At 50.8% G+C, this 12,257-nt stretch overlaps 2 protein-coding genes across 8 annotated transcripts in view; both read right to left on the reverse strand.

The window, feature by feature from the left end:
* Positions 1 to 12,257, reverse strand: part of eya (eya transcriptional coactivator and phosphatase 2) — a 288,120-nt gene that overhangs the window by 70,533 nt on the left and 205,330 nt on the right. The window lies entirely within an intron of this gene.
* The window catches only part of LOC123753352 (uncharacterized PE-PGRS family protein PE_PGRS54-like), an 18,775-nt gene continuing 15,903 nt past the window's right edge, over positions 9,386 to 12,257 (reverse strand). Inside the window, exons 7-8 of the mRNA XM_069322084.1 lie at positions 11,449 to 12,254; positions 9,386 to 11,304 (exon numbers count right to left, since the gene is read on the reverse strand). Coding sequence (XP_069178185.1) covers positions 9,386 to 11,304; positions 11,449 to 12,254 — 2,725 coding nt within the window. The remainder of the gene's footprint in view (positions 11,305 to 11,448; positions 12,255 to 12,257) is intronic.

The following is a 12,257-nucleotide window of genomic DNA, read 5'->3' on the forward strand; positions in this document are numbered from 1 at the left end:
ATTCCATTTACGTTTGGAAAATATTTGATGGACTCTTTCAGTTTACCTAGAATTTACCTGAAGATGGTTACGGGAGTTTTTCTACTCCGCGAGCTCCGTCTCGACTTGTGAGAGCTTGGCCCAATAGGCTGTTGCTTGTAGTTTAAGAAGGAATTTGATCAACATGTTTAGAGGGTACCTGATCAAGCGGGCTGTGGGGGGCGGGCGTTGGTGTGCTGGGTGGGCGTGCTAGGATCACAGGGATCCTAGCAGACAGAGGCCATGCCCAGGGGAGTAGACAACAGGCTTCTTGAACCACCACAAGGTAGCCAGAGCCTTGGTACACTCTCACACTCCCTCACTCTCCCCAGCACTCACTCTCCCCAGCACCCACTCTCCCCAGCACCCACTCTCCCCAGCACCCACTCTCCCCAACACACTCTCCCCAGCACCCACTCTCCCCAACACCCACTCTCCCCAGCACCCACTCTCCCCAACACTCACTCTCCCCAACACCCACTCTCCCCAACACCCACTCTCCCCAACACTCTCCAACACCCACTCTCCCCAACACTCCCCAGCCAGGTATTGAACGGTGAAACTCGACACCAATTAGGACAAGGCGGTGGCGCTCCCGCCCTCCCTCGTCCCTCATCCTGGCTTTGTCCTCCTTCAGGAGAGAGAGAGAGAGAGAGAGAGAGAGAGAGAGAGAGAGAGAGAGAGAGAGAGAGAGAGAGAGAGAGAGAGAGAGAGGGAGAGAGAGAGGGGGAGAGGGAGAGAGAGAAGGAGAGAGAGGGAGGGAGAGAGAGAGAGAGAGAGAGAGAGAGAGAGAGAGAGAGAGAGAGAGAGAGAGGGAGAGGGAGAGGGAGAGGGAGAGAGAGGGAGAGGGAGAGAGCCGAGGTTGGCCTACCACAGATCTATCTTCTGATATAAACATCTGAGGTTAGATCGTCAAAGGAACCAGCTGATCGAGACATTGTGTAGCGTGCGTGTCTTCAGCTGCTTGGACAGACAGACAGACAGACAGACAGACAGACAGACAGACGGGGTGGAGCGCCCGCGCAGATAACATCACAATGTCTAGATGGCTCCACTGGCAGTCTCCATCACTCCGTCAGTCATCTCATATCATTCTTCCTAATTACTGGCGTCTTTGGCAACATATATGTTAAAGAGCATAGTGTATTTAATGTTAGCAGCAAAAATTGCATTTGATATTATTCAATATTCCTTAAAACGGCGGAACAAAGGCCTTGAGGAAACGTTAGGGAGGTGCGGGTCGCAGCGTGTGAACATGGCCGCGCGCCGCCATGAAACAAAAGCCGGCGCTCCAGCTGAAGACAAGTGACGAGCGATGACATCCCTGGCGCCACTACCTGGGCCTCACGCCGTGGGAATTACACATGCCACCCCGATTATTCCTTCAAAATTAATAATAGACGTGTCGGAATTGGGTGCATATTTTCTGTCGATTCTCTTTTTGTGTGTGTGTAAAGGCGGGCTTAGTTTTGGCGGGAGTTTGGGCGTGACAGCTGCGTGTTGAGGAGGAATGACGCGCGGGCTGGGAATGGCGCTCCGGGAGACTCAGGCTCCCACCTTCCTTCCACTTGCTATATAGTCGTAATGGCTTGGCGCTTTCTTCCGATAGATTCCCACCTTCCTCTACGTCTGTTTAGTCATGGAATGTTCCGTGTTCACATTATATGGGCGTATAAGCGTGCCCGATAGTTTAGGTGCATTGCTGTGTGGACTTGGACAGTTAAACGTTGTAGGGACGTTGTCCAGGTCAGCGCCATAATTAGCTGTGAATGGGACAGTCAATGTGGCTCCGTATTCCACCCTAGAGAGTATTAATGACCCAAAAGGTGTCAACGTTAGCTTGATATTTCTTGTTTGGAAAGTGTTTTCTTATCCAGTCTATCATTGTTCTGCTATTCCCTCATATCAGCCCGAAGTTAGACTTTCCTGGCGATGTGACTGGCGAAGCTGTTGTTATCTGTGGCCTGCATGCCCACATATCTACCAGAAGCAGTCTGATGAGGGACTTCCTGTTGTTTCCTTGTAAGCAGCATCCTGATCAGCCGATTTCTGATGGCTACGCGGGCCTGCAGGCAGCTACCAGCAACAGTCTCAACAATCACCAAGGAAAGCTTAACCTCAGGCCGAACTGAGAGAGTAGCAGTCCCTCGAAACCCGCCACAGGAAAACCACAGGTCTTTAGATTTCCATTCAGGCTGTTAGACTCAGCTGCTCGTAGCCAGACGCACAAATCACAGGTCACGACGAATACCTGAAACACTGCGGGTGTATACAGGTGACTGTATAAAATATATCTTAGAAATTCAGCTTAGAAATAAAATACAGTATTATTATACAATGCTTTAGTTGTATTGAGACGAGCCGCGGCAAGGGGGAAGGGGGAGGGGGGGGGGCACAGCTCTTTTGTCGTTACTGTAGTGTTTTTTTTACCTGGATTGTACCCGTGAGGGGGTTCTAGGAGTTCTTCTACCCCCCAAAGTTTGGCTGGGGCCAGGCTTGACTTGTGAGAGCTTGGTCCAACAGGCTGTTGCTTGGAGCGGCCCGCAGGCTGTTGCTTGGAGCGGCCCGCAGGCTGGGCTCAAGTGGTTGGCCTCCTGCTCCTTCACTCCATCGTCATATTCCTTCAAAGTGTTATACGGGCATAGATATACCTTGATAACTACCTTACCTCACCTAGAGCATACCTGGATATACCATTATATATACCCAATAACGAAAATATACCCAGTTTGATATTCATACTCAATTGTCTTACGGGTTACCTTACCTTGAGGTTACCTTGAGGTGGTTTCGGGGCTTAGCGTCCCTGAGGCCCGGTCCTCGACCAGGCCTTCTCGTTGCTAGACTGGTCAACCAGGCTGTTGGACGCGGCTTCTCGCAGCCTGACGTATGAATCACAGCCTGGTTGATCAGGTATCCTTTGGAGGTGTTTATCAAGTTCTCCCTTGAACACTAAGAGGGGTCTGCCAGTTATGCACACTATACTACATATGTTGACCAGACCTCACACTAGAAAGTGTGTGGAAATAGGAGATATGGTAGAATATACCTTACGAAAGAGGGAGATAAGGTAAAAAAATACCTTATAAGAGAAGGCGATATAGTAGAATATACCTTACAACAGAGGGTGATACGGTAGCAAATACCATACGAGAGAGGGTGACATGGTAGAATTTACCTCAAGGGAAAGGGAGATATGACTAAATATACCTTATGAGGGAGATATGGTAGAATATCTTACGAGACTTTTTAATTACGTGTCAGACGTCATTATCGTCTTCAACCAATCACGGGAGAGATAAATACGTCTTATTGCGTCACTTACACGTCATTATCGTCTTTAACCAATCACGGGAAAGATAAATACGTCTTATTGCGTCACTTACACGTCATTATCGTCTTTAACCAATCACGGGAAAGATAAATACGTCTTATTGCGTCACTTAGACGTCATTATCGTCTTTAACCAATCACGGGAAAGATAAATACGTCTTATTGCGTCACTTAGACGTCATTATCGTCTTTAACCAATCACGGGAAAGATAAATACGTCTTATTGCGTCACTTACACGTCATTATCGTCTTTAACCAATCACGGGAGAGATAAATACGTCTTATTGCGTCACTTACACGTCATTATCGTCTTTAACCAATCACGGGAGAGATAAGTCCGTCTTATTGCGTCACTTACACGTCATTATCGTCTTTAACCAATCACGGGAGAGATAAGTCCGTCTTATTGCGTCACTTACACGTCATTATCGTCTTTAACCAATCACGGGAGAGATAAGTCCGTCTTATTGCGTCACTGTTGCAGGAAGCAGTCACCGGTTACACATAAAAACACAAGGGTCTCAAGAAAGCACAGAAAGGAGTATTTCCGGAGCCAATTATTGGATAACTGGGAAGTAATTCGGGCGAATCAGATGACATCTGGCAATTTATTCAACCAATAAGCTGACAGCTGTCCAAAAATGTCCACCAATCACGACTCGGAATAAGATGAACTCAGTGACGTCAAGCCTCTCGGGGCAAAAAAAAAGTGAATGGAGGAAAATACAAATATTAGTTCCTTAAGCCACACACGGGAGAGAGAGAGAGAGAGAGAGAGAGAGAGAGAGAGAGAGAGAGAGAGAGAGAGAGAGAGAGAGAGAGAGGGACGAATGGGCAGTTTCTTTCACCCTGATACTCCTGTTCACCTAAGAGTAAATAGGTACCTGGGAGTTAGACAGCTGCTACGGGCAGCCTCGTGTGTTTGTGTGTGTGTGTGTGTGTGTGTGTGTGTGTGTGTGTGTGTGTGTGTGTATGTGTGTGTGTGTGTGTGTGTGTGTGTGTGTGTGTGTGTGTGTGTGTGTGTGTGTGTGTGTGTGTGTGTGCGTGTGTGTGTGCGTGTGTGTTAGAGATATATATATGTAGTAGACAAAATAAGAGTAAAAATAAATTGGTTACAAAGGCGGGGTCCAAGAGCTAATAGCTGGATTCAGGAGGCACAAATAGAGAATACATACACAGCAACCATTGTGTTGTGGTGTTTGACTACACAACTCAACACCAGGTACCCACCATGAGACAAGAGGTCAAGGAGAGGAGAGGAGACCCCAGAAAAGGGAACTACCTAAAAGTTAGAGAGTATCCGCGAAATATGAACTGGGACGAGGACCTCACGGAGAAGAGTGTCCAGGAAATGATGGATCAAGTCAAACGGAGATGAAAAAGAGGTTGAAACATAACACTATCCACAACAGCCTGATTGAATACAATAACGTTATGGTTTAATAAACAATACCAAGAAGCTAAAATGAATATCGGGAAAAGTTCAAAGTACAGAGGACATAAGAGAACACATGTAACAGGTGTAACAGAGCAAGAAACGAATTCATAAACATAAGATAGGCCCTAAGCCTATGGGCCAGCCATAGGCGTAATGCCCGCACAGAAATATCCCTGAAAAAAAGTATCCTCAAATTTCAAATGCAGTAGTTATGGAAACAGAATATCAGAAAAATCTATGTAAATGAGTGCATGCATTAAAGAAATTACCATCGATATTACATATTCCTATACAAAGGAAAATGGCAGTAAATAACCTAATGCAAGGTTATGCAAGAGAGGAAGAGAATATACAGGAAATTCAAGGAAATTTGCGAGATATTAAATGTCAGTTTCCATGTAGTGTTCACAACAGAGCAAGACCAGCTCCCCGTGCTTGAACAGTCCGGCCTCCTAAGGTCTCCCAACGTCAAGAAAACGGTCAATTTAAAGTGTTCTATCTCCTAAACTACCAGAGGACCCAAAACAGAAAACGGGACTGTGGCCTGATGTAGAGAGCTTTTCAATGTGCTTAGATTTGATTTTGTTTGACTGAACTTTACTCCTTACCTTGAAGTTACATTGAAGTTACATTGAAGTTACCTTGAAGTGTTTCCGGGGCTTAGCGTTCCCGCGGCCCGGTCGTAGACCAGGCCTCCTCGTTGCTGGACTGGTCAATTATGCATTATATTTGACAGGAAATTGAATATCCATCCTCCTACTTTACCTGTTATTCTTATTGATCTCGTTTCATGCCCTACCGCTCCATGGTCACATTTATCAAACACCTTTGTAAAGTTAACATACTAAAAGAATGAAATCTAGTGACATTATAAAAGTTGACCAGAGCTATGATATGATCACAACATAGAAGATACCCACGGGAATAGACAAAGTGAATAGAGACGGTCCCTTGGGAAGGATAACAGACCGAAGTTGGAAACACAGATGAACACACAAACGTCAGGAAATAGCCGCATGTAGTGAGAGTGGCAAACAAGGAATGAATGAACTTTGAAGAGGGTGGAAACCCTTCACACCTTCATTAACAAGTATGACAGTACTGTTAAGTCGTTCATCATAACTGGCCGAGGCAGCCTTCAGTAGGTAAGACCTTAACTGGGTAAACACAATTCAGCATGAGCGAATAAATACAATCGAATGCGCTCACACAAGAGACGGGGCCGAAGAGCTGAAGCCCACCCTGGGCAGGCCGGGGCAGGAGAGTACACACACACACACACACACACACACACACACACACACACACACACACACACACACACACACACACACACACACACACACACACACACACACACACACACACACACACCAAAGGTAAACAATGACATCGCTTTAAGGAAATTATGAGGCTGCCACCAGCTGACACCGGCGACGGTCACAGCAACAGGTCCTCTTATACGAGCGGCCGGTGGAGGCGGCGGCCGCTGTAGGCCGTAATGGTGGTGGAGGAACAGGGTCAGGTCAGGTTACATAGTGGGGGGGGGGAGGAGGGTACAGGAGGCGGGGCGAGGGAGGAAAGGGAAGAGGAAGAGGAACGGCCGCTAAGAGAAAGATGAGGGAGAAGGGACAAGATAAGAAGTATAGAACACAACACAGATATTTGCTTATTAAGAAGTGACGTGAGTTACGGATCTTGGAACAATAATCAAGAGACCCAGCGACCAGAGGTAACAATAACGCTAACAGCAACAGCCGGACAAATCCCAAGGTGGATGATGCGGACCTTCAAGACAAGGGACGCCGCTCTAGTGATGGTACTCTTCAGAGCTCTGGTACTCCCTCTCCTGGGGAAAGTGTTCAATCCTCACAGCTGAGGATTGAACACTATTAATACCTGGTCGATGGGGTTCTGGGAGTTCTTCTACTCCCCATGTGAGAGCTTGGTCCACCAGGCTGTTGCTGGGAGCGGCCCGCAGGCCCACCACAGCCAGGTCCACCAGGCTGTTGGTGGGAGCGGCCCGCAGGCCCACCACAGCCAGGTCCACCAGGCTGTTGGTGGGAGCGGCCCGCAGGCCCACCACAGCCAGGGTCTCCTGCCAACATATATAAGAAACGTCCCTGAAGGGAAGGGAATTATCAGGAGAAAGCATCAAGCCATTAGGACAATATAAAGCGTCCCTGAAACAACAACGGTGAAGATTTTAGGAGATAAAATGACTTCTGTTGTGGTGACAGGATCAGCCTGGTTGTGATGGTTGTGGTTGTGATGGTTGTGGTTGTGATGGCTGTGGTTGTGACGGCTGTGGTTGTGATGGCTGTGGTTGTGATGGCTATGGTTGTGATGGCTGTGGTTGTGACGGCTGTGGTTGTGAGGGCTGTGGTTGTGACGGCTGTGGTTGTGATGGCAGTGGTTGTGACGGCTGTGGTTGTGATGGCTATGGTTGTGATGGCTGTGGTTGTGATGGCTGTGGTTGTGATGGCTGTGGTTGTAACGGCTGTGGTTGTGATGGCTGTGGTTGTGACGGCTGTGGTTGTGATGGCTGTGGTTGTGACGGCTATGGTTGTGATGGCTGTGGTTGTGACGGCTGTGGTTGTGATGGCTATGGTTGTGATGGCTGTGGTTGTGATGGCTGTGGTTGTGACGGCTGTGGTTGTGATGGCTGTGGTTGTGATGGCTGTGGTTGTGACGGCTGTGGTTGTGATGGCTGTGGTTGATTTCGAGATAATTCTCGAAATCGTCAACAAGTAGGTGTACAGAGAGAGAGAGAGAGAGAGAGAGAGAGAGAGAGAGAGAGAGAGAGAGAGAGAGAGAGAGAGAGAGAGAGAGAGAGAGAGAGAGAGAGAGAGAGAGAGAGACCTTCGGGGGATTCCTGTACCGGAATCTGACCCCTATTGTTGGTTCTGGGATCAACGTCCCCACGGCCCGGTCTCTGACCAGGCCTCCTGTTTGATTATCTGACCAACCAGGCTGTTGGACGCTGCTGCTGCTGTACGCAGACTGTCATAAATATCACAGTCTAGTTGATCAGGGACCTTTGGGTTGACCAAACCACCAAACAGGTGCTGGGATTCATGAAGCAGTTACGCAAGTACTTACGAACCTGTATATCTTTTCTCAATCTTTGGCGGCTTTGTTTACAATTATTAAACAGTTAATGAGCTCCGAAGCACCAGGAGGCTGTTTATAACAATAACAACAGTTGATTGGGATGTTTTCATGCTTGTAAACTGTTTAATATATGTAACCAAAGCCGTCAAAAATTGAGGAAAGATGTACACGTTCTTAAGTACTTGCGTAACTGCTTCGTGAATCTGGTCCCATGCTCTCGAGGTCCGCTCCAGGTGATTGGTGGTCTGGTCCCGCTAAAGGTAGGTGATCATGGTGGCCCGGTGGTGGCCCGGTGGTGGCACGGTGGTGGCCCGGTGGTGGCCCGGTGGTGGCCCGGTGATGGCCCGGTGGTGGCTCGGTGGTGGCCCGGTGGTGGCCCGGTGATGGCACGGTGGTGGCCCGGTGGTGGCCCGGTGATGGCACGGTGGTGGCCCGGTGGTGGCCCGGTGGTGGCCTGGTGATGGCACGGTGGTGGCCCGGTGGTGGCCCGGTGATGGCACGGTGGTGGCCCGGTGGTGGCACGGTGATGGCCTGGTGGTGGCCCGGTGGTGGCCCGGTGGTGGCCTGGTGGTGGCACGGTGCCACCGTGGTGTTCTTGAGTGCCTTACAAAGATAACAACCCTACCAATTAGACGGAAATTACTTAAAAGTGCAGCTACTGAAGATAACATTGGGGTTAACGGGAGAGTTATCAAGGGGACAGGCAACAGGAAGGAGAATATCGAGAGGGATAGGCAACAGGAGGGAGGATATCGAGAGGGCGAGGCAACAGGAGGGAGGATATCGAGAGGGCGAGGGGAGTTTTAACGGGAAGGGTCGCAGTAATCACGGGTAACACTACCCCTCCCAGGAAGTGCATTAGGGGCAAAAATGTTGTGTTGCCACGGCTTTATCACTACTGGGAGGGGGGAGGGAGGGAGGGAGGGAGGGGGAGAGAGAGAGAGAGAGAGAGAGAGAGAGAGAGAGAGAGAGAGAGAGAGAGAGAGAGAGAGAGAGAGAGAGAGAGAGAGAGAGAGAGAGAGAGAGAGAGAGAGAGAGAGAGAGAGAGAGAGAGAGAGAGAGAGAGAGAAATGTACTCCAAATTAAAAATGATAAACGAAAGCGTAAAGAAAATGTATCTTTTAAAAAGAAGTCACGAAAAGAGACATCAACAACAAAGAGGGAAATAGATACTAATACAAAACAGCAAAATACAGCCAAAAGGAAAACAAAAATGTAAACAAAAGCTTAATTTGAAAACATTAAATTGTTCCACGCTTACGTCTATTGTTTCACTCATCACTCACTATTTCTTAAATGTTCGTTCACTTATCAATTCTCTCTCTCTCTCCTTAGTATGCCATTATCCGCTCCGCGACCCACATCCACCTTATTTATCATCACCTCTTCCTCTTCCTGTTCGTCCATAACAGAGGAGGAGGAGGGAGCAGGCCGCCACACTCCAGCTGCTGCCTCTGATTGGTTGTTGCTCCTGACGTCTTGTTATGAAGAATTGTGAAGCTCCTCCCACTGTACGCTGGTGCCACTACTGCCTCCATTGTTGCCACTACTTCCCCCGCTGGTGCCACTACTGCCTCCATTGTTGCCACTACTTCCTCCGCTGGTGCCACTACTGCCTCCATTGTTGCCACTACTTCCCCCGCTGGTGCCACTACTGCCTCCATTGTTGCCACTACTTCCCCCGCTGGTGCCACTACTGCCTCCATTGTTGCCACTACTGCCTCTGCTGGTGCCACTACTGCCTCCATTGTTGCCACTACTGCCTCCATTGTTGTCACTACTTCCCCCGCTGGTGCCACTACTGCCTCCATTGTTGCCACTACTTCCCCCGCTGGTGCCACTACTGCCTCCATTGTTGCCACTACCTCCTCCGCTGGTGCCACTACTGCCTCCATTGTTGCCACTACTTCTCCCGCTGGTGCCACTACTGCCTCCATTGTTGCCACTACTGCCTCTGCTGGTGCCACTACTGCCTCCATTGTTGCCACTACTGCCTCCATTGTTGTCACTACTTCCCCCGCTGGTGCCACTACTGCCTCCATTGTTGCCACTACTTCCCCCGCTGGTGCCACTACTGCCTCCATTGTTGCCACTACTGCCTCCATTGTTGCCACTACTTCCTCCGCTGGTGCCACTACTGCCTCCATTGTTGCCACTACTGCCTCCATTGTTGCCACTACTTCCTCCGCTGGTGCCACTACTGCCTCCATTGTTGCCACTACTTCCCCCGCTGGTGCCACTACTGCCTCCATTGTTGCCACTACTGCCTCCATTGTTGCCACTACTTCCTCCGCTGGTGCCACTACTGCCTCCATTGTTGCCACTACTGCCTCCATTGTTGCCACTACTTCCTCCACTGGTGCCACTACTGCCTCCATTGTTGCCACTACTTCCCCCGCTGGTGCCACTACTGCCTCCATTGTTGCCACTACTTCCTCCGCTGGTGCCACTACTGCCTCCATTGTTGCCACTACTTCCTCCGCTGGTGCCACTACTGCCTCCGCTGGTGCCACTACTGCCTCCATTGTTGCCACTACTTCCCCCGCTGGTGCCACTACTGCCTCCATTGTTGCCACTACTTCCTCCGCTGGTGCCACTACTGCCTCCATTGTTGCCACTACTTCCTCCGCTGGTGCCACTACTGCCTCCGCTGGTGCCACTACTGCCTCCGCTGGTGCCACTACTGCCTCCATTGTTGCCACTACTGCCTCCGCTGGTGCCACTACTGCCTCCGCTGGTGCCAATACTGCCTCCACTGGTGCCACTACTGCCTCCATTGTTGTCACTACTTCCCCCGCTGGTGCCACTACTGCCTCCGCTGGTGCCACTACTTCCTCCGCTGGTGCCACTACTGCCTCCGCTGGTGCCACTACTGCCTCCACTGGTGCCACTACTGCCTCCACTGGTGCCACTACTGCCTCCATTGTTGCCACTACTTCCCCCGCTGGTGCCACTACTGCCTCCATTGTTGCCACTACTTCCTCCGCTGGTGCCACTACTGCCTCCATTGTTGCCACTACTTCCTCCGCTGGTGCCACTACTGCCTCCGCTGGTGCCACTACTGCCTCCATTGTTGCCACTACTGCCTCCGCTGGTGCCACTACTGCCTCCGCTGGTGCCAATACTGCCTCCACTGGTGCCACTACTGCCTCCACTGGTGCCACTACTGCCTAAATTGTTGCCACTACTGCCTCCAGTGTTGCCACTACTGCCTCCATTGTTGCCACTACTGCCTCCAGTGTTGCCACTACTGCCTCCGCTGGTGCCACTACTGCCTCCGCTGGTGCCATTACTGCCTCCACTGGTGCCACTACTGCCTCCATTGTTGTCACTACTTCCCCCGCTGGTGCCACTACTGCCTCCATTGTTGCCACTACTGCCTCCAGTGTTGCCACTACTGCCTCCATTGTTGCCACTACTGCCTCCAGTGTTGCCACTACTGCCTCCATTGTTGCCACTACTGCCTCCAGTGTTGCCACTACTGCCTCCACTGGTGCCACTACTGCCTCCACTGGTGCCACTACTGCCTCCACTGGTGCCACTACTGCCTCCACTGGTGCCACTACTGCCTCCACTGGTGCCACTACTGCCTCCGCTGGTGCCACTACTGCCTCCACTGGTGCCACTACTGCCTCCGCTGGTGCCACTACTTCCTCCGCTGGTGCCACTACTGCCTCCGCTGGTGCCACTACTGCCTCCACTGGTGCCACTACTGCCTCCACTGGTGCCACTACTGCCTCCACTGGTGCCACTATTGCCTCCACTGGTGCCACTACTGCCTCCACTGGTGCCACTACTGCCTCCACTGTTGCCACTACTGCCTCCATTGTTGCCACTACTTCCTCCGCTGGTGCCACTACTGCCTCCATTGTTGCCACTACTGCCTCCATTGTTGCCACTACTTCCTCCACTGGTGCCACTACTGCCTCCATTGTTGCCACTACTTCCCCCGCTGGTGCCACTACTGCCTCCATTGTTGCCACTACTTCCTCCGCTGGTGCCACTACTGCCTCCATTGTTGCCACTACTTCCTCCGCTGGTGCCACTACTGCCTCCGCTGGTGCCACTACTGCCTCCATTGTTGCCACTACTTCCCCCGCTGGTGCCACTACTGCCTCCATTGTTGCCACTACTTCCTCCGCTGGTGCCACTACTGCCTCCATTGTTGCCACTACTTCCTCCGCTGGTGCCACTACTGCCTCCGCTGGTGCCACTACTGCCTCCGCTGGTGCCACTACTGCCTCCATTGTTGCCACTACTGCCTCCGCTGGTGCCAATACTGCCTCCACTGGTGCCACTACTGCCTCCATTGTTGTCACTACTTCCCCCGCTGGTGCCACTACTGCCTCCACTG

The sequence above is a fragment of the Procambarus clarkii genome, chromosome 10, assembly GCF_040958095.1.
Source record: "Procambarus clarkii isolate CNS0578487 chromosome 10, FALCON_Pclarkii_2.0, whole genome shotgun sequence".
Lineage (NCBI taxonomy): Eukaryota > Metazoa > Arthropoda > Malacostraca > Decapoda > Cambaridae > Procambarus > Procambarus clarkii.